The following is a 23,019-nucleotide window of genomic DNA, read 5'->3' as shown; positions in this document are numbered from 1 at the left end:
AGGGGCTGAATCAGCCAGGACAGACTCCTCTGACATCCACACGCAGTACAGGCAGTTTGCACTCTGACCTGCTCCAAGTTGCAACTGCTTCCCAGAGAAGCCTCTAATTCACTGGGAATGTCACTGTTTCTGGGCCACTGTTTCATGGCTCTATCCTGCCAAAACTGCTAAAAGTCTGCAGACCAAAATCTCCCTTTCTCCTGCAGCCAGGGAACATGCAGAGAGGTGCAAGTGCTGAGGGTGGCTCCTGCACATAATGCCAAAACAGATGCTTCCCTCAGCTCTGCTTCCGTCATAGGAATTGAGGATAAGGGTTAAAGTCAAAGCTTTCAGTAGGGACAGGAGAAATAACTTCCAAAGGTTTTAAAGCCCTTGTGAAAGCATCAGGGACCACCTGTACAGAGATGCAGGCACAGGACTTCATTCTGTAGTCTTTACCCTGAGTAATATGAACACTCCAAACTTCTCAACATCAGCAGTACTAATGGATAATGCAAACTAGGAATACTTTTATTTTTAAAGCCACCACGAAGAGGATAATGCCCCTGTTTCCGTAGTAAGGTGGCTTATAACTGTGGCACGACAGCAACATTTTAAGGAAGGGATGGGATCAGACACACTTAGATATACAATTCAATGAGGTGCTGAAAACATGTCTAATGAGGAAACAGCACAGTGATACTTCCATAAAGGTTGTGCCAGATACAGCCAGTGCCCGCGATGGCACACACCTTCCTGTTCTTGGAAAAGGCAAACAAAAACATCACACTGGATGAATGTGAAAGCAGTCTGTATAAAACAAGGTGGGCACATGGGAGAGCGGGTCCGCCAGCTCCCACAGTGAATATGTGCCTTTCCAAAGGGAAAGAAAGGAAAAGCAGAAGGAAAAGACCATTTTTCAGGATATAGAGTTTTAGCATTTGGGATCTTACAAAGCTTCCTGAACTTCCATTCTTGTTCAGGAGAACCATCTCTATCCATTAAATGAGGGAGCACAACACACTTTGTGACTCATATTGTTGCCTGCACTGTTATCACGTGGGAGTGGGAAAAGCAGCTGGAATCCATCTATAGAGCACAAGGAGAGTCTCAAGTAAATGCCAGTAAGGAAAGCTTACACAGTAAGTGTGTAGCTAGGTAGGGACCACTACTGCAGTACCTGCCAGCTTCACTTAGAGCCTGATGGAGAGCTTTGCTTTGTGATTGGAAATAGGTATCCCTGTGTACTATACAGGGCAGGTCCTGATGGAAAGAGATGAACTGTTTCTGATAATTCAAGGATTTATCCCAATTGTCTTCCCCATGATCCCAGCCCAGCAGTGGCTGTGCTGAAGGAGTCATAGCAGCACCATGTGCTCCTCTTGCTCTCTAACACAAGGCCTCACAAGAAAGTGGTGCTGTACCAAAATAACTGTGTTGATTTACTACTTTAGATTCAAAGAAATTTGACTATTGTAACGTGTAGATGTACATGAAAGGGCTGTCTGAAAACCAAACTCAGCTGACTGGGATATGGAGGCCCAAGGTCCTTGTTCACACTCAGGGGCAGATGAGCCTTTGCAAGAAGGATGATTCTTCCCTGTAACTTGCTCCTCTTCCTCACAAAGCCCTTTCAAGCACTTTACAGAGTTCAGCTGTTCCAGATAAAATGAGCTACCATGGCAAGATGGCTCATAAAACTGTTTTGCCCTTTTATTGGACTTGCAGGAAAAGCCAATTCCTGCTGGCAGGCTGGGACTGCAGGAACGTGCTTGTGGTCCCTCTGCTCAGTGGATTACAGCAGCTTCCAACAGCCTGAGGAGGTCTGGCTCTAGTGAGAGCAAGTGGGAACAGACAGGAGAGGGATGCTTCTGCCCCTTGTGATTTCATGCAGACCCACACACCGTGCACCCTGCAGCCACTTCCATGCAGTTTCATGCCTGGGAAGGAGCTGTGGTTGCAGCTGTGGTCAGGATGACCGACAGCATGGTTGGCACAGCAGCATGAGAGCCTTTAATACGGTGCTTCCCATTTACTTAAAGGTTTCCAACTAAAGATCTCATGGCAACCCAAGGTTACAGGTAACGGTGATGAGAGCATGTTGGAATACCCTAAGGCTGTTTTTTCCCTACTTTGGGCTCTTAAATAACACCAGCTTTTAGGCTCTACTAGAAAAAGGAACTGAACAGTCTCACCTGAGGTTAAAAAACACAAATACCCTGAAAGGACCTAGGGCACCTCTGTGCTATCAAAAAGTTACCTGAACTGCACGCATTACAGGTCTAACAAGAGACAACAGAGCGGAGCTCCAGCACTGAGACCTACAAACTCTAAATGCCTCTTTCAGAAATGCACCCTTAGAAATACATAATACTAATTTTTTAAAAAGTTTGTGGTTTATGATCCTCATGTCTGCATATTTCAAGGCTCCAGCCACGACCACACTTGCTGTCTGAGCACTATAGTCATGCCTCAGTTTCCCTATTCAAAAGTAATGACTAATGACAACATTTCACAGCCACTCAATAATGCACTCAGCAATTCACAAAGACAAGGGTTTTACAGTAAGGCTGCAGTTCATTGCCCAGATCATACTATTCTTGAAGCAGAAATTTGACAGAACAGGTTGGTTTGCACATGAGCTTTCAAGCCCTATTTCACACAAGCAGCAAATCTCCAAAGTATTTTCATTCATCTTCATTTCTAGGTTTTTAAGCAAATTATTAATGTCACAGTGACTTTCAGCCTGTTGACTTTTGCATAAGGCACAGTTACAACTCTTAACAAATCTCTCGTATTGTAAAATATGAGATTTTTTTGTAAGACTAAGAAATTTAAGAACAAAAAAAACTGTAACAGACAAGGCTTATGAAGTTCTCCACCTCCTGTTTTTAGGGAAATGACTTTAAATACAGCAATGATTCCAGGGACCAGCATTAGAAGTTAATGACTCATCAAAAGAACAGGAAATAGGAAACTTTAAGACCTTAAAGGCACAGCAAATAGAAGCTATTTCATGTCATGTACAACACAATCACCCTAACTACAGTATTTCATGCTCAATGGGGGGAAGCAGCATTTGAGACCATCTATCACGGTAATTATGTGATGCTGGAGGGAGCATGACTTTATTTTTTATTCAGTTTGACCCTGAGCACAGTCAAAATGGAAGACTCCAAACATTTGAGACGTGATATATTGGTATCAGGAAGCACTTCTACAGGAAAGGTTTGTTAAAAAAAATTAAAGTAAATAATTCATAGGTCAAATTCAATTTCCACTCTAGATTGGGAATTATTCCCCTGAAGCCCAAGTTAACTGAGATTCGCCCCAGTGTAATAGAAGATTTCACATGAATACTTGAACTCCAATTCCATCATAGAACTTAAAGCAGAAATTCTTCATGAATTCTAAAAAACTACTGATCCCACGTCTTCAAGCCCAATCCAACACCCCTTCCACGCAGAAAGCCACATCTTTAAATCTTCATTCTACATTGAGGCGTGAAGAATAGGCTGGTCAATAATGAGTAAGAAAGAGAAGCACCCTTTAACCCAAACAGCCAAAAACCACAGGCATGCTCTGCTGTTACTGTATTTTTGGTGTATAATCCACAAAGCCTCTTCCTTTCCCTACACTGGAGACTGGAGTGCCCTCATGCCTGCATGCAGGTAAGCCAAGGAGCTGTGTTTCTCCTGCTGTCCCTTCCCCCCCTGACACCATCGCCTACCTCTGCCCCAGCACTCACTCCCCATCTGTCACCCACCTCTGTGCAGATTGAGGATTTATTTTCAAGCAGGATACAGGGATGAAACTAGGCATTACTTTGTCCTCCTGCTCCTGAGCTTCTACCTATTTGTTTCATTAACTTCTGTTACATTGTGATGGCATCACGTTGCAAGCTCTTTAGGACAGAAATGGCCTTTGTAAGAGATCCATGCACAGTGCCCATCCCAGCAGCCCCCCAGCCTTGCTGACCACGGTTTATGACCACTGCAAGAAAATGAATATTAAACACCAATATTGAAATCCTGTGAGTCACGTTTCCCCATTCAGGCCCTAAAACTATGGAAAACTCCTCTTTATCGTAAAGCAGGGACTGCCAGCTCACAGACCACACTTTCATCAACTGCTCTGCTCATTTCCAGATTTAGTTTTCATTAAAATGCAGCCCAGGATTAAAATAAGTCAGCTGGAGCTATACAGTGGGGTAATTTGCAATACTGCACCCGTGTACAGCCTTAATGATGCTACACGGCTGTGCCCTCCTGTGTCAGCCTTAGCTGTGGTGGCAAAATAATGAGTCTAATCAAGGAAAGGACAATTCTCTGCTTCATATAGTGGAAAGCAAAATATTTTTCCTGCAAGTTGCTGGAAGGAGTTGGTTTAGGATGAACAGTAAATATTAACTCCACTGCATTTTGTGTGCAGACACAAAAAACACAGAGGTAACAAAACTGGTAGCAGAGCTACTTTGACTGACAACCTTAACCTAAACAGTTTTTGCTTTGTGTTGTTTATGAAGGTTTTTTATTGCAAGAGTGGGGGGAAGTAGCTAAAATCCTCACAAGACTACTTAACATTTCCCGGTGAAAATGTAGCATTTCAGTGAAATTCGATATTTTCTTTCATCAAAGGCAGGGAGCCTCAACCCACATGTTAACAGTAATGTAACAAGCCTACTGTATGTGCTACAACCGAAGATCCTTTTCCAATTAGAATCCATTTAGTTTGGGGGGGGAGGAGGGGTCGGAGTGAAGAGGTGGCTCTGGAATTGATCTAAAACTGGAATTCAAGCCTTCTGGCTGGGAGCATTAACCGCTCAGCTGGGAATCCCAAACACTTGTTTGGACTCCGCAGCGAACCAGAAGCAAAAGAGCGATTTTAGGAAGGAGAACATTCTGTCCCCAGAAAAGTAAGGAGATGCAAACAAGAATGTTTCTTTTTCTACACAGGACAAAGAAAAAAAAAAATCTCTGTTGCAGCAGGGGAAAGAAAAAGTATCCAATGACCTTTAATTTTCCTAAAACTCCAATCTGAATTTGCTTTTCAGTTCCAGCTCCGACAGAATCTCCAGATCAAACTCATTAGTGTTGGTTAAATCCAGGTTTGCTGATAGAAACGTGTGGGACAGCAAGCAAAATCAGTATCAGGCCTCAGGAGTGGATGTGCCTCTTTAATTGAAAAAGGCAGAGTAATCATTCATTTATTTAACCCAGAGATGATTATAATCTGAAAACCTTGAAATCCTCTTACACAACAACTGTTTTGGCAAGCCCCTCTGTGTTCCAACAAATATTAAACTGTGCTTGCCATTTGTCTAAGGAATCTTGTATTAATAAACATGAAGAAGAACACTTTTACCTCCCACACTCAATGACAGAAAAAAACAAAGACCAGCTGTATTCATCAATGGATCCTTGTTCTGCACATAAAGGCTAATTACATTTTACTTCAAGCCTACACATGGAAAACTTTGCTGCTGCCATCTTGTCAAATTCAGCTTCTGATATTCCAGCTGACAGACTGCACTGACTGCACATAATAAACTTCTTTTTGTCATTAACACCTTCAGCCCCTGCATGCAGGGTACTGGTGGGATGCTGGGGCCAGGGAAGGGCTGGGGCAGCACCTCTGCTCCTGCTGCACACACAGTACCTGCTTGCTGGCAAAGGGGATTTTTATACACTGGGATGACAGAAGCTATTTTGACTGAAGATTTAAACTTCAGCAGCTGCTCCCATTTGAAAATCCTTGCTAGCATCAAGCTCAGATGGTTCCTCCGTACCTCACTTTGCACATGCTTTGAGCAGGACATTTGAAAAGATCAACAAACAAGTTGACACAATGATTTCCAACCTGAAGATCACAAGAACCAGTCGCCAGGACAAAATCCAGACCCCTTAATGCTGATATGAAGACTATCTACTGTGTATTTCGTTTGCTTCTATTTTTTGTTGCTGCTTGAAAGATTTTCAAAGTTACCAACAGCTGAAAGACAGCTTTATTCCACAACTGAAAATCTTAAAAGCACTGTTAGCTTTAAAAAATTGACAATTATCTTTTTTTTTTCCTGAAGGCACTCCAATTCATCTGCATCAAATAAGCGTCTGTAAAACCAACAATTCTGGCCTAAGATAAAAATCACATGTTTTTAAAACAGAAAATTAAAACTGGCAATACAAGTAGCTTTTCAGACTTAGATCAAAAGAGGAGCTCTTTGTAGAAAAGAATCAAACTGTCTTTCACCATTTTTATTGGTGTTTCTTCAGCCTTTCTCCCAGTTTTTACAATTAAAATAGATGACTCAATTTCACTGTCTACATTCAGTTCCCTTTTCATGTTTTTCTAGATTTCCATATTGCAAAATCTAGGCTACAAACTCCACAGATGACTGTTGTTATGCAAGCACTATTCCTGCCATAAATATCCAAAACAATGATAAAATATTTCTTCTGTTATTAGGTCCTACAAGTTTGTTTTCACAGCACATTAGTCTGAGAGATAAAGTACATGCTTAATGTCTGCTTCAGGATTCAGCTCCACGATCACTGTATTTTAGACCCAGCCTTTGTAATTGTTCTGCTACAGAACACAATAAACTTTTTGTTACTGCAGATGCTACTAATTTTATGTCATTCTTTATATATTAGGTAAGAATCGTATTCAAGATCATATGAAATATTTCCGCATGAATCTCCCTGACACAATGAAACACATTAGAAATGCAAACAAACATTTTAGAGTCGGTTTTTTGCTCAGTATAAAATAAATTCCAGTATTTAGGGCCACAGTATTAAAAAATGCAGCACTCTGCAAATAAAAACATTAAAAAGGGAGAAGGGTTATTAGGTTCAGTGCCTATAACCACTGAGTCCTGATCTCTGACTGTTCCCACAGAAGTGACTGTAAGACACAATAACAGCAACAGAGCTGCCAGCATCAGTTACGTGCAGGAAAAAAAATAGAGGCAATCTGCACTAATTTAAGGCTCCATCAGAAACATCATTAGGATGTGTCTGTTAGAGAAGGAGGAAATCAATGAGGGAGCAAAAATACCCCTGATCCCTTTATATGGAACTCAAAGGAAAGTGGACTTAAAGAGCAAACCCAAATTCACCTAAAAAGATTTTCCTCAATCATGTAAAAGGTGTTTTGACTGCAAGTGCTGATTCTTAACTACTATGGACTCAATTTTGTAAGCTCCAATTTCTCCATGTACTCAGTGGGGAATCGGATCCTCAATGATCACAGAACCATATGCTAAGAAATTAAAATTTGTTGCCAATTTGACTAGCTTTGAAAACCCTGTATTACTTAGACTGCCATGAGCCCCCCCAGACAGCACTTACCTACAGGCTACACCAAGACCATGTCATTCCTTCCTCCACTGAGCCTAGGCTATGGTTTCTTTTGCCCCAGTACAGACAGCCAACAGCCTTCTTTTACCCATATACCCTATACCAGAATGGGTGGTATGGGGCAGCAGCAAGGGTTTTCCTCTCTGTTCACCCCATCACCAGCCTACTTGTAAGTGGGGTGAAGCTGGGCCTCTGCAGGATGTGGGCAGTGGCCACAGGGACATGGTGTGCATCTTCCAACCCTTGCCTTTACAGCAGGCCAAGAGACACCCATCTGAAATGGCTGCTTCTTTCCCATCCCATTTCCAGACACAGAAATGATTCTTTGGGCTTAATACTGCTGATCATGAGAATTCCTTCTCATTAGTAACGTTCCTTAAATATGAAGGGTTCAAAGAAAAACAGCAGAAGTCTGTCTCTCTTTCGTTGTTTCCTGCAATGATTGTTAAAAAAACCCGGGATAATTGGAAACAGTAGCCATTAAGAAGACAGGGATATATATTTTTGAGGCTACCTTCATGTTCTGCTTGAAAACAAGAAAATTCCACCATAAAATGCTACTCAGTAATTTGGGGTGAATTTGAGAGAGTGACGACTGCTACCCCAAAAGCAGAAAGATGCTGGGTGCCTAACACTGAAAGAGAAATCTTTTACCAAACTAAGTTTTATTTTCACCAAGGTTGGAAGATCACAGTAAATATCTTATTTCTGAAACTGCCCTATTTCTAAATAGAATCTAAGAAATACACAGTATCAGAGGTACACAGTATATGTTATGCATGAGAGACACAGCACCTAAGAATGAAACCAGGAATGCAGAAGCATGTTTGCCAGGAAAAGCATCTCGTTGGGTGGAAGAAAATATGAAAACTAATAATCTCTCTATAGGAGGCCAAATTATGACCATGTTTTCCAACAAATTTGGACTCCTGAACCTCTTCCATTTCGTCTGTCTCCAGCAGACAGACGCAAAACAAAAAAGCAGTGATACCCTGAAGGAAGACATAGAAAGAAAACAGCGAATTCTTACTTTGCAGTAGTTTCTTCATCGTATTTTGTTTTCAGATCAAATAGTTCTGTTCTGGTTTTTTCCAAGGCTAAAAGGCATAAACATGAAGCATTACAGCACTGTGACAGCAGTGAAAAGCAAAAAGACTACTCTCATTTTCTTTTATTCAGCCACAAATAAAGCTGTACACCTCCTGATGAAAAATTCTTTGCTTTATCTTTCTACCCAGGCACCATTATAACTTAGAAAAAACACAGATTTGATTTTTCACAATTTCTTAAGGTATTTCTTTTACACTGCAAATTTTCCAGTTTCTGATTAACAAAGCTAGACATTATTAATTTCTATTAAGCTGGCTAAACTGCTTATTCATTTGAAATATTTACTGCAGTAATTCAGGGAATACGATTTCTTGTGTTCTCATATGAAACTACACAAAATGCGTCCAGACCTGGAATCTCAAAGTATGCAGAGATGAATATTAATGATAAGCAAGTCATAGCAATAGGGAAGACACACTGGTAGAAACTAGGTTTGTACTGAACCCAGATCACTACATGTGTTTATCATAGATCAGAAATGTGTGAAACAGTATCAAAACACAACATACATGAGAAGTTCCATGGTCTGATTTAATTGCAGTGATGCTCTAACACTTTACTTGCCTCATGCTTGGCCCTGTCCACTGTGTTTACCAATAGACTGGCTGCAACACAAGCGCTGACTTAAGGTGTGAAGCCCCAAAGAAGGTCCAATGCACAAAGCACGTTTAAGCTGTGTTGGATCTTTGCACTTCCAAGAGCTGGTTCACACAGTCTTGATACATTTCATGATCTCTATCCTCCCACCTCCAGTCTAATCACTGCTAGAGGTCAGAAAAGCGATGCCAAACCTGTTTGCAAAGCTTGAACTTTGTGTTCAGCTTCTTCCAGCTTCGAGGCTGTCGACATCTGTGTCTCCTGCAATTTTCTATAAAGGGAAGAGAAGAGGTGAGAACGGAGCTCATAATCATGTTAAACAACTTATCCGTATTTTGCAAATTTGGAAGATAGAGTGATTAAATGTCTCAACTGTCATCAGACAACTGACAACACCACACAGACTACAAGGTGCTTCAGCGGGACCCATAAATCATGTCATGCTGCGATACTGTTCATACTTTGCAGTCCCACTTATTAAAATTTTAGCAGTGTAGCCACCTCATAACATAAGCTGTGAACATTATACAAGAGTTGACTGCTATATAAATGACAACTTTAGTGGAAGGTTTTCTTGAGCATAATTTGTTTTGGAAATGTCACACACATTGAGAAAATTGTCACCAGGCACCCTCTGTTGTACAAAGTTAGTACAAGAAGAATGATACATTTCCATTTCACTGTCATAATGAAGAAATTTGTTGCCATAACTGATATAGCGCGTAGATGCAGCAGCTGTTTCATCATAGCTCTAATGGATGCTAAATGCAGTAATATTATTAGCTACTCTTTAAGAGAACACACATATTTCAAAACAAATCTCACACGGATATTTTCCATATAACATGAGCAAACCTTTAATATGCCCACATTTTTTATCTCCACAGGCAGTATTTTCTCGTTTGTGTCAGTTATACACATTCCAACATCATCTGGCCATACAGTCACTACACTCTTTGCTGTAGGCTGACTGCAGGCATTAGAAAACTCATCCCTGAAAGGGAGCTGCTCCAGCATCTCCCCGGAGTTGCTGCTTTTTATGACATTGCTTTTAAGGTATTCTGCACATCTCAGAATTGTGGAAGGGCTTATGAAACTACCAGCATCCTACTTGCACTCCATAGGGTGCGCACATTTATTCTCCAACACTGCTGACCAGGTTAATACCTATTTATAGCCAGAAACATGCATCAGCTCCCTTCATACCAAGTTATATAGTTTGAGAACTTAAAAACTCTCTTATACACACTTTTATTATTTGCATTCCATGACCTGCCATTTTGTTCTAAGCATATCTAAATCACACTTGGTAAAGCCACTGCTTACACACTACTTACTGAAAAGTAACCACAGATATTGATGGATTCAATAAAGCTCTGCATTCACCAACAGATTCTCCCTATACAGACCTGAATTGAAACAACCACCCCATCAACTTATGTAAACTGAAGGGCTTCCACATTAAGTTGAACATATTATAGCTTCAGTGTTATTGTTCCATGGGAGAATGAATTCTCAAGGTAGGAATGCAGCCTAAAAAATCCCTCTTAAGACCCTTAGTCTCACCCTGCTGATTTGGTTTGCTCACTGACCTGCAAGATTCAAACATTTCCTGCCTGTTTGTAAAAAACTAGAAATGCATCCAAGATGCTTCCAAAAATCAATAATAAGTAATTAAAATACTTCTTAATTTTGACATGTAGGAATGTGCAATCCTTCTGAGGGTAATTCAGGAGCACATCCCCTCTCTTAGATGTTACCACAGGAGCAGGGGAGATGTTCCTTTTTGCTCTTGGGTACAGTGTTTCATCTTGCCCAGCCCACGGTGGTGCAGATTCTACAATGGTACTGTGACATACAAAGCAGACACAGCAGACTGAATTACACTGTCGGCTAATGGAGAAATATTAGTGTCACAAAGGACAATACAGCTAGTGAAGAAGAAAAGCAGGTTTGCACCCTTCTGAACATGACACCCCCCACGCAGCACTACCGCAAAGAAACAATCTGTCCTTGTTTTACTTCCACACTTCCACCATTGTTTTTCGGTGCAAAGTTGAGTATCAAATGATTCCGTGTCAAACACATAAATCGCCACAATCACTCAATATATGAGCTGTCTCAGTACGCTGAACAGCGAGTCCTGGCTGGGAAGATTAAATACAGAGAAATACATCTCTCCTCCTCTGCAGTGCTGACAGATCACACATGCACATAAACACTCACCTCTCCTTCTCCGCAAAATCATTTTGTAACTTTTGTTCTTTTTCAAGGGCTATATTCTCCGCTTGGTTCTTCAGGGTCTGTTCATACTCTCGGATTTTCTCTTTAAGGGCTTTTATTGTAACCTCTACAGAAAAACAATAGGGGAAGAATGAGTTTACACAGCTCCACGTGGTTCCACAACACAAGGCTTTCTTTACCCTGTAGGCTCAGTGTGTTTTAAACTTTAGCTCTTCAACTCTGACACAAAATCAATGGATATGAGTCCCTTTGGAGACCTTTTACTCCCTAAATGTTAAATTGAACTTTAAGTGTTTAGGCTGAGAAGGATCAATGGCGTTTGCTGGAAAGCAGAGTGAAGAAGGTTCTTCTAACATGACTTTAAAAAACAGAAAGGAGGGGGCGAATCAATAGGAAAATATAATATCACCTTATTGACTAGTCTAAAATTAGCTCACCGCTGAGTGGAGATTAATAAAGTCCCAGTGTAGGTTTAAGTATGCATTTATACACAGGACAGTTAATTCATGTAACTGTGCTCATGTAAAAAGAGGCAGTTTTTACTATGGTTCATGCACAGATGCAATCTAACACTAATTGAACACGTATCTGGGATACAGCTACGTTCTGCTTCACAACTGATGAAAAATACGGCAGTTAAGATTTAACTGCTATATTAACAGTAGATCGGATTCAATAGACATTCTGGAGCCCTTCATATTGTAGTTGCTCTAACTGCCTTGCCACTAACACCAGGTTTTATGCACAAGCATTAACTATTATAACTTTCTGAGTGCACTTGTAGCCTTCCAGGGAATTTGCAGAAACCCTTCTCTCAGCTCAAGAAGCTATCTCACATTTGCTGTGCTTGGTAATGGATGAGAGAAGATGCATAAACCTCCAGAGCTACAGCGCAGTCTCTGATGGACAGCATCTTGTTACATGCCCTCATCCGTTCCTGCGTGAAAGCCCTTTGATCCCACCCACAGGAAAGGACTGGATCCTTATAGGGCTCAGCAGAGAAAAAGCAGGACATTCACCAGAGTATGCTTTGTAACAATAATGGAATTTGGAAAAAGCGTTAGACTGCCAGAGGACTCGCTGCTAGCAACACATTTCAGTGTACTTACACAGAGATGTGGGGGGTTAAAGACAGCAGCTTAGTAACAGACACCATTAACAATGCTTTAGGAAAAAATACCTCTGCACATCAAAAGTTTCTCAATACTGTCACACAAAACCATACATAATCTTTGCAAAGGCTCCACTTTGAGAAGTGTAAAGCCAGAGAGTAGCTAGTGACAAGGTCTGCCACCTGGGAAATACACCGGTGGCAGCTTGGGCCACTGTGACCATAAAGAAGTAGGGGGAAGAGTGGTAAAAATGACTGCCAGCAAACCAGCTTCTTTTGAATGAAGGAATGGGATTTTGCTAGCCCTGCAAAGCCCAAATGAGGCTTGTTACTGAGTAATAGGCCCTGAAAAGGATGTGCCACTTCTGATTTTTCTTTTTTAAAGCAAAGGGAAATTCTCCTCTGAGATCTAGGAAGTAATACAAATTGTGATCTTTTTCTGTACAAGCAAAGGATGCTCCTCCACACAGACAAAAGGATGCTCATCCACACGTAGAAAGGATGTACTCTTTGTACCAGAGACACCTTTGCTGCAGGTATTTTCAGACATAAATCTGCAAAAGTATTCAGGTAGATGGAGAGGCATAGAGCAAAAGAATCTCACGGAAATGCATACAGTTGCACCTTAACAAAGTGTTAATGTTTCATTGTAAAAGGAAACTATAAAAATGAATGCAAGAATTGCACAGATATGGGGAAAAATATGATTTATAACAAAATCTGGTTTTATCTTTAGAGACCTAACTATAGATGTGCTGGACAAGCACAGTTTAATCCATATACTGCCCGAAGAGCTAAGTGCTGTCTTTACTGTGTAGGTCAGCCACAGCTTGTTAGCCAGTGCCATTTATACCAGTTTTGGAAGGAGTTCTTACAGGCACTGTACAGCTCATACACAGCCCTCCAAACAAAGAGATTAACTGATCAAAGCACCCTTAGCTAACAACAGGCTTTTCCCTGGATATCTTATTAATCCCTGTTTGAAATGGAGTGTAAAACTATTGCACTGGAGTGAAAAACACTGCAAAGACTACAGTGGCAAAACAGAAAGGAAGTTAGTAGCCAACAGGGAAAATAAAAGATGCCAGTTTATGAGTGGTTGCATCAAAACCCCCTGGAAGATCTTTTACTTTCTCGGATGAATCCCTGTGTCATGCTTGGATGTACAGGATGCACAGCCTCAGGAAAACTCTGCAGGGGGAACTGCAATTACTGTGCATTCCCAGTAAAAATACTGTAGGGTTTAGAGCATTTTGGCTCCCACAAGACGCCTCTTTCAGTCCAGGCTGAATCTCTGCGCGCTGATACCTACCCTCTCCACATGTCACACCCTCTATGGTCAAACAAAATATACAATATACACTCTTTCTGCTGAAAATGAGATGTAACAGAACCAACACAGTCGCTATCACAGCTTTCAAGTGTTACCCACTTGGGTGCAACAGTTCTGTAACATTAAGAAAAACCCTCTCTCAGTTTTCCCCAGTCCTGGGCAATTCCCCATTCCACCACCAAGAACTGAGTATTAAACATGGAAATGAAAAGTCCCATGTTTAGGCAAATAGGTGTACAACTGAGTAAATTTGGTTTCCTGGTGCAGGAAACTTTCTTCTGAATCACAGGAAAACTTGAACAGTCTTAAAGACTCCAGGCTTTAAATCTCATTGAGATTTTCATGTATTTTCATGTACTCTGGTCTCATTAAACTTAAATAATGAAATAGTATTAGCTTTATTTACATTGCTCTAGAGTAAATATAAAGTATGTCTGCTGAATGTACTCCAGTAATACATTTCAGGTTTAGATAAGGGAGAACAGAGTATAGGGAACATTCTAGTTTGTACAGATTTGTATGTGTGTATAAAACACTGGACTTTTGTGTTTGCCTGTGTAACTTGTACATACTACAGGCACCCACACCCAGCTTGATGTCAGGAGTAGCACCATCTCTCCCAAAGTATCTACATATAGCTTCAGTCAGGGGTGTAATTTTCAGGTAGTGCTGAAGGCTACAGCCAAATATGCAGCATAACAGCCCCATTCTCTGACTTGGTGCTATAGTAGACAAAATGCTTAAAGAAAGCCAAGTTGTCTCCCCAAAGTCATATCTATACATGCATAAATACAGAAGTGGCTGTAACATACTATTACGCTTTCTTTACTGAATTTCAATGCTACTGTCAATTCTACCTGTGAGAAATAAAACTGAATTTAACCCCCATCTTCAACTTTCAGTATGCAGTGAAAGCTGACAGAAGAATGCATTTGCAACCTACCCTGATTTTTCACCTCGGCAAATTCTTTATTGTATTCCTCTAGAGTTTCCCTAAGTTTCTGGTTTTCTGTTTCAATATCGTGCATACGTTGAACCTTCAGCTGAAGCTGCTGTCCTAAATCCAAGGCTGGAACTGGATCTGAAAAAGAAACGGCAAAATAAAAGGTAAGAGATGGATAGTTCATAGTATCTATGTTACCCTATAAATATGGAGACAGGCTGAGAGAGCTGGGCTTGTTCAGCCTAGAGAAGGCTAAAGTGCAGCTCCCAGTGCCCAAAGGAGAACTACAAGAAACCTGGAGGGGGCTTTTGTCTAGGGCACATGGGGACAGGACAAGGGGAATGGCTGTAAACAGAGGGAAGATTTAGATTAGATATTATGAAGAAGTTCCTCCTTGTGAGGGTGCTGAGGCGCTGGCACAGGGTGCCCAGAGAAGCTGTGGCTGCCCCATCCCTGGCAGTGTTCAAGGCTAGGTTGGATGGGGCTTGGAGCAACCTGCTCTAGTGGAAGGTGTCCCAGCCTGTGGCAGGGGGTTGGAACTGGGTGAGCTTTAAGGTCCTTTCCAACCCAAACCATTCTGGGATTCTATGAAATTGGGACATGCTAACTTCATCCCAGCATTAATCCACAAAGCAGTGTCCCTGGGTGCAGACAGTCATTGTACGTAATACAAAGAGTCTGAAGCTTAACATTTTTGTTTGCAAAATAAGAGGTTTTTGGTAAGAAACAAACTGCACAGCTCACTGACAGCCCCTCACATACTCCTGCTTCTGCAGGACAGAGTTTCTGAAGCAAATTCTGCCCTCTTGCACAGCTCAGGTTGGTTGATCACGAAGATCTGAACTACACTTTTTCTAATCGATAGATCAATAATAATCAGAAACTGGGGGGATGTAATCAGTTCCATGAACCTTATGAATCCTGGGGGGTATGACTCCTCTTTCCTCATTTTCTTATACTATTGATCGAGTAGACATTAGAAATTATTTTGAATGCCCTCCCAGCATTTATTCTCTACCATTCATCCCCATTGCTTTAAGGGAGTCCTGAGCACACATCTCACGTGATTTATTCTGGGACTTCTTCCCAGCAGGAACAGGAAAACGCTGGAGTCCGATGGACTTATAAAAGATTATTGACTATATTTCTGTTATGGGCGCCAGCATCTCTTGTGAAATGGCTGCAAAGATTTAGTCTCCTGTTGAGGAATGCTAAACACCAAACTCAGTGGATCAACAACAGTATATATTAGGGAGTTCACTTAATTTTCAACCACCACAGTCATTAATTTTTCAGACCACCCTCAGTCTCTGGAAACACATAATAAGTCTATTGTACCTCTGTTAACACATTAAGCATGAGCCTGTGTGTTTTTTCAATATGCCAGCGTTGTTTCATAGTTTATAGAAGAATAGTACTGGGTTATGTTGAGCTCAGAGACATTATAAGTAGCAGCCTGCTGCATTTTGTTACTTTGGTTCTTCAACAGTTTATGGCATTACTCTGTTCATAATACAAAATCTAGGTTGCTTGTCATCTGTTCTCTGCACATACATAGTTTATGACTACACAGCTTTTTCATTTATGCTTTTTAGGCCAAATACTTTTCGTTATTATTATCTGTATTAAAATATTTATAATAAATCAAACTTAAAATGTTATTATGGCAGAGACAGGGGGTACAGGTAAGGGATTAAATATAAAGTTTAAGTCACAGCAGTAGCACAAGTTAAAGGCCCTGCAATATTTATGTATGGTCCAATTATGGTACAGGCTGTCACAACATCCCCCTCTCCCACGGAGGTCTGCCGGCCTTTATCGGGAATGACCGTTCTGTCACACTTGTGCAGCTCAGCATTCCTCCCAAAGAGCTAGCCCAGGACATTCAGCTGCTGAACATAAAGAAAGGCTGGACTGTCTCAATCTATCTGCGTGTTGAATTGCTACAGGAACCACAGAGCGCATCAGGCAGGGATCTGAAGCCTCAGCTACGATAATTCTATCAAACAGTGTTACAACACTGCAGTGAAAGAAACTGAACTTCACGAAACTGTGGGTGCACTTTTCCCCCCATTCGTTTTAACATGCCCATTGTGAAAAGCCAGGACACCCACAAGAGGCATTTTGCTCCAAATACACAAGGCTTTTTATATTTAAATCAGTAAAGAATTAAAAGACAAAAATAACATGGGCATTATAAAGTGAATAATGACTAAACCTTTAGTCAAATTTGCAATCCCTGAGAAGCTTTATGTACAAAATGAAAATGCTTGCAGTCTCATAATTATTCATCAGGATATGTATATTTAATTTAGCTCTATTAAAGGTTAATGTTCAAGTAGCAAAACAGTGACAGAACAAACAAAACGTAAGAACAGTCTCTGAGCATTAGACTTCAAACTTTACTAGAGCCTATTTGAAGGACTAATGGCCCACAGCCACTAAATACTGCTTAAGGACATGTAAAAAAAACCCATGGCTGAAGCACCTCTTAGACTTAATTTTTATACACTGCATTAAAGAAAACTCATCACTGCATGACAAGGAAATGACCAAGACGTTTTGGGCAGAGACAAATACCTCATTTCTCATGGCCAGCCCCAAGATGATCTTTAATCTCAAAACCCCTAAACCCCCATGATTGCTGAAGTATTTATAAACACTGTTTAATCTGAGACAAGTATAAACCTTACGGTCAGAATGACTTTTCTTACCTGAGTGGAGTGGATTTAAAAATAAATAAAACTACTCTCCTTTCCCCAACATACACATGCATGAAAAAACATCCCTTTTTATATTAACCAGACTTCCAAAGCATGTTTCATGTCATTTAGCAGGAGGTCACTGAATTTTTAAACAAGCAATGGACCAAAACTTTCGATTCATTACACAAACAACAGGCACACATGTTTGAAAAAAGGGGCATAAAATCAAGTGGCACAAGCTCATGGAGAGAGGCAAAGATGGAAATGCCCTTTCTGGAGTCTGTAAAAGAGAAACATCATCTCACTTAGCGCTTGAGTGTGGAAAACTGATGGCAAATTATTCTCTTGGTTTGAATCTTCTCTAGGATGCAAAAGTTCAGAGCCCCTGCTAGGCACAGGGTAAGTACAGAATAAGAAAATGGGTAAAAAGAATCTGATCATCCAGAACTTGGAAAAGTGTTTTGTAAGATCATTACTGCCCACGAGTAAATCAAAGCATCTATTTTTATACTAAATTGGGTATGGATTTTTTCTATTGCTTTCTATTCTGTTCTACTTTCCTGATGCACTTGTTGCATCACACCCCCCCAAAAAAGCCCTTCACATGGTGTGTTTTATATGTGGCTCGGCACATCTGGATTTGCCCCCTGATCAGGCATCCTCCATGCTACCACAGGAGAAACTGTAACTGCTGGGTTTTCAAACTGGTATCTGCAAAGCCTGTTCCTGCCTTTACTTTCCAAGGAATTGCCTTTCGGTGCTGTTCCATGAGCAGCTCACTGCTGAGGCATCCCACACTGGTGCCCTTGCAGATGAGCTTCCGTCCTCACAAAGGAGGTGGATGGACGTGTCTCAGTGAACACAGACGTGAAAGAAATAATGTTATAAATGTAACGTAATTTTTATAGCAGCTAATACTTCACATCAAGCGGGCTGATGCAATGCAGCCGCAGAAACACCTCTCAGACTGTTCCCACACCATACACATGCCCTGATGATAAATCTTTTTTGAGTAGCAGCGCAAGAGAACCTATTTTTTCGCTGCTGCTTATGCATGTACGAGACGTATTTTAGGAACAATTTTAAAAGAAACACAAAGCCTGATCTTGCCAAACCAATGCATTACACAACTAGTTCACAGCAGCACCTCAGCACCCACAACCCCAGGCTGCTTCCCAAACCCAACCTCAACCCAGGAGGTCAAGCAGGTCTATTGGTGACCAGCTGGATGATCCAAAGGGAGTTTCGTTTAAGAAATCCCATTCCTCCCTCGCTCTGAGAGCTGGAAAAAGACACAGATCTTAATAATTCAATCTAAGTGTTTACACAAAGAGCGCTGTAGGTACCGTTGCCCTCCCCTGTCATTAGGCAGCAATGAATACCCCCCCTTGTGCGCCGGCTCCTGCCATGACATCACGCTCCTGCCTGCGTTACTTTGCGCCAGGGCACTCTAGGCTAATGTAATCATACGATTACATAATTAACCCAGCTGTCTCATTAAGAAAATCAACTGGAATTCAGGGCATAATTAGTCATACAGCAATTAGCATGCTGATGAGCAACTGATGAAAAGCTGTCTCGATATATGCTGGGACCACCCTTGCTATTTGTGAGGGGGGAAAAGCCCACCTCGGCTCCAGGAGAACGGGCTCGGGCTGGGAAGCTCGTTCACTGTCTCGGCCGCGGGCTGTGGAGCCGCGAGAGGCAGGAGCTGCTCCAGACCGGACCCGCTTCCAGCCGGCGGCCGCGGGACCTGTTGGTGCTGAGACGGACGGAGGGATGTGCTGCGGGGGAGGGGGGGGAATGTGCCGAACGAAGTGGAAAAAGCGTGTCACTGTTTAAGTGTGCGGTTTACAGAGCACCTTCTCCATACATCATATTTTATACCTATATAATTTATAAGCCCCCCGCGGCGGCGCGCTGCTCAGCGGGAGCCCCTCCATGGAAAGCACCCGGCAATCCCCACCTGGACGCAGCGGCGGCCTGGCCAACCCTCCCCGGAGGAGGGCGGGAGCTGGCCGGGCACCGGCGGGGAGCGGGGGGGCAGCGGGACCCCGCGGCGGGCACCGGCCCGGGCGGCGCGGCGGGTAGGGAGAGAGGCAAAGCGCGGCCTGGATCGCGCCGGGCGGATCGGGAGGGCCCGCGGGGCAGGGCTGAGGGCGGCAGCGGTGCGGGAGCTGCTCACACCCTGCACACCCATCACACGCACCGCGGCCAAACCCCTCTCCACGCGCGGTACGGCCTTTGCGAGTGCCCTCGCCCTCCTCCCTGGCAAAATGTGTGCCTCTGGTATCTTAAAATGGAGCTCCTGAAGAGACTCTTCCAAAACAAAGGACTTCTGCTAAACCCCCCTCCTCTCTCTTCGTTACAGCCCTGTGAGCGCTGGAAATGTGAAGAAAGCAAGTTACGAAACTGCGCCAGAACTACAGGGGCAATTAATATTTTATATCGCTGGAAATGTGTTTCCTAAGGTTCGGGTCTAAAAATAATTCATCGAAGGCAACGCGTTGCCTTCAACAAGACCGTGTTTCTGGTGCCTGAACCACGCTGTAAGCAAAGCTCTCTTAGAGATCGCCTACACAAAATGATAAGGGAGGAGGAGAAAAGGATGAAATCCTCCTTAACTCAACTTTATTAACGTGATTTCAGTGTCTAAAAAAGCCACAAGTTCAGCCCTGCTGTCACAGTGCTTCTGTCACCACAAGTTTGTGACTTTCTAGATGCTCCTCAGCCCTGTCGCTGCTGTTCTCTTGCTGTTGGAGAACAGGCCTGGGGTTAGAGGCAGGAAGAAGCTCTATGAGCAATAAGGGCTTTGGTGGGAGGCTGCGTATCTGAAAATAACCTGAAAATGTGTTTTAGAAAAAATAATAATTACACTGTAGCTTTTGAATATTCAAACACCTCACAGCATACTTAATTAATTCATTAATTATTCCCCAGAAATTTCAGGGGTAAATTGAAATAGCCTAGAGAGACTGAGACAAAGATTTCATGGAATAAATGATAGCTTTCCTCCTTCTCCCCTATGACTCTAGTAGCCCAGGGACAGAAGAGTTACAGCCCTCATTCTGTTTGGAACAAAGCTCATCATCTCTCCGACTCCACACTTTATAAGAAAACGTAACAAGGTTCTTCCTTCAATCAAGAATTAAACAGATTTTCTTACTCCCCCATCCCACAGGACTGGGATCTCTCTCTCCTTTTTATTTTTCCCCACTTTTTTTCCACTGTTCTCACCCTCCTGCTGTCAGAGCATTTTGTAAGGGCTGTACCAGGGAATTCAAAGTGCCCACAAGAGGGTGAGGGACTCTCATTTTCTTTACCAGCAAAAAGCAGAATCCCAAATTGTGCTGGCCTATGATAGCAGTAAAGCACAAAGCTCTATGCATGCGACCCGCTGCATGGGGACAGGGAAGTTGCAGTGAGCCGGCGCCTTTCCTCACCATTAATCACAGCCAAAGTTCTTTGTGGCAGCACTCCCCAAGGCTTGCTGGGTTAAGTGAAACGATGTGAGATGGTATACAACCAATCTGACCACAGTCCTATAGATCCCTTTGCCAGAATGTGGTTCTCAGATCTCGTGGGCTGTTACTTAAAAACATCCTTTATTTATCTACCAATATGAGAATGGCTGCTGCGGGAAAGATGCTCTGGCCCTGCCCCAGATTATGAGATGTATCTCTAACCCTAGTACCCAAGAAAGTCACATAAGGCAGAGTAAATGACTGACTCCTTAATGAACTGCATTGCAGTTCCCTGTATTTTCAAAGGACTTTCCAAAATAAATCCTCAGAATTCTATGGTTTTAATATTAGAAGTGGGGTATGGATAATAGCTGATATAGTATTTTATGGTATCATAATGTCAGCTGAAAAAGAGCCTAATGAGTTCCAAGAGAAGCCACTGCCACTGAAAATGCTCCAGTTTGATCGTTACTATTCTGATAATGGCTGAAGACATTGGAATTTACTGCTTACACACTGAGCTAATGCAAAGGACAGTTAAGAGAAAATCACTTGCACTCAAAGTTTCATTTTCTCCTGCTTTGAGATTATAGGAAGAAAAAAGGACCTTCCACAATGTTTGAAAGCATTTCTGCCACAATCATCCCTTCTTTCTCCTAAAAGCTTTTGAACAGACTTAGCACTAAACCCTCTGAAAGCTAGGGTTTATTCTAATTCCAGTTCACATTCCTGCAACCAAGAAAGGGAAAGTCCAACATTCCCCATCCCAACCAGTGCCTGACCCTTGTGCTCCAAGTACTCAGCACCACTCCAGGCACCAGGCTTGGGGCTGCTCTAACTCCACTCCCTGGAGCAACAGCTTTCAAAGGGTGCTGCGGTTACAACCTCAGGTGAACACAACCAGAGCCCGCAGCGATATCTTTGCTCTTATATGGCACATTCTTCCTGCTTCTATTCATTGCATCCCTCCCCTTATCTGCACCTCCCCTCTTCCTTCCGTGCCTCCAGCCTACCAAGTAAAATAGGGCTTGACAACCACACAATAAATTTTTTAAAGTGTATGCTTTAGGGATATTTCTTCCTTTGAATATTTATTTGAGCTTTTACAAAGGAATTTATCCAATTATTAATTCAACAAGAAAAACTAAAGGGAAAAAAAACCCCCAAAAGTGTGTGATCAGACAAGCCAAATTTCAAGCCACATTTTCAGGTGACAGAGCCATTTTTAGTTATTTTCACATTGGTTTCAAAACATAAGGATAAAGTGGATGAACGCTATAAACGAGAATTGGCTGGGACTTTGCACTTCATCTGAAAATAACTGTAATGCTAACAGTATGCCCTACCAGCGTGCATTCATCCAGATCCAGAAGTGTATTTTATGCTGTGTGTCTGAATTCAAACCCCAGAGGGAAGGAAGGCTGAAGTGATTATGAGCTATTTCTACATTCCTCAGCGCTGGACTACCCGAAGGCTGGAGGAGCATCCCAGGCAACTGTGGAAAATAAAGCGGCAGCAGCCGCCACCACCAAGACACTGCTCAAAATCAGCCGCCTGCAGCCTGGACTTTAAGCTGGTTCCTCTCACTCCCCACCTCGGGCACTTCTTTGTGCAAAGATTTGCACAACACTTTGGGGATAATCACCAATGTCTCCAGACCTTCATTTTTTCCTCTTCAGACTCTCTTCTTCCAGACCCAGCTTTTAGAACTGGGCGATTTTTTTCTCTGTTTAGCCAACTCTGGTTTTCACCTGGTCTAAATGTGCTGGTGAAGCATCAGGGATTTTGTCAACAGGTAGGACACCGTCACAGGCTACATCACTGCCTGGAGGTTTATCACTTTTCACTCTTTCAAGTATTAACTAGGCTCAATTTTCTGTTTAATTTAATCACATTTTCAAGTGTGTTTAAGACACCCTACTGCTCTGTTTGACGGCTGTCCTTCTGTTGTCCAGGAGCAAGTTCATTTTGTTTTCTTTTCTCCTAAGACTACTCACTGTAATACTGTTTTATTTTCCCTCTAATGTTGAGAAAAGACACATTATGAATATTCATTTCCCTTGTAAAGTTGGGGCAGCAAAACTATGTCATTTTACATGTCTATCTTCAGTTTTATTCAATATATTTGGAAAGGGGTGACCATTTTAATGCATACTAGTAACAAACCAGGAA

At 42.1% G+C, this 23,019-nt stretch overlaps 1 protein-coding gene across 9 annotated transcripts in view; it reads right to left on the bottom strand.

The window, feature by feature from the left end:
• CUX1 (cut like homeobox 1) overlaps positions 1-23,019 on the bottom strand; it is a 270,373-nt gene that overhangs the window by 122,188 nt on the left and 125,166 nt on the right. For all 9 annotated transcript variants that reach the window (XM_061355539.1, XM_061355531.1, XM_061355532.1 and 6 more), the window contains exons 5-8: positions 14,679-14,816; positions 11,274-11,397; positions 9,242-9,318; positions 8,371-8,437 (exon numbers count right to left, since the gene is read on the bottom strand). In XM_061355539.1, coding sequence (XP_061211523.1) covers positions 8,371-8,437; positions 9,242-9,318; positions 11,274-11,397; positions 14,679-14,816 — 406 coding nt within the window. The remainder of the gene's footprint in view (positions 1-8,370; positions 8,438-9,241; positions 9,319-11,273; positions 11,398-14,678; positions 14,817-23,019) is intronic.

This window comes from Neopsephotus bourkii, unplaced genomic scaffold (assembly GCF_033783945.1).
Source record: "Neopsephotus bourkii isolate Nb327-2 ecotype Australia unplaced genomic scaffold, CSIRO-AGI_Nbou_v1 NB_804, whole genome shotgun sequence".
Lineage (NCBI taxonomy): Eukaryota > Metazoa > Chordata > Aves > Psittaciformes > Psittacidae > Neopsephotus > Neopsephotus bourkii.
This window is presented reverse-complemented; position numbering and strand designations above follow the sequence as displayed.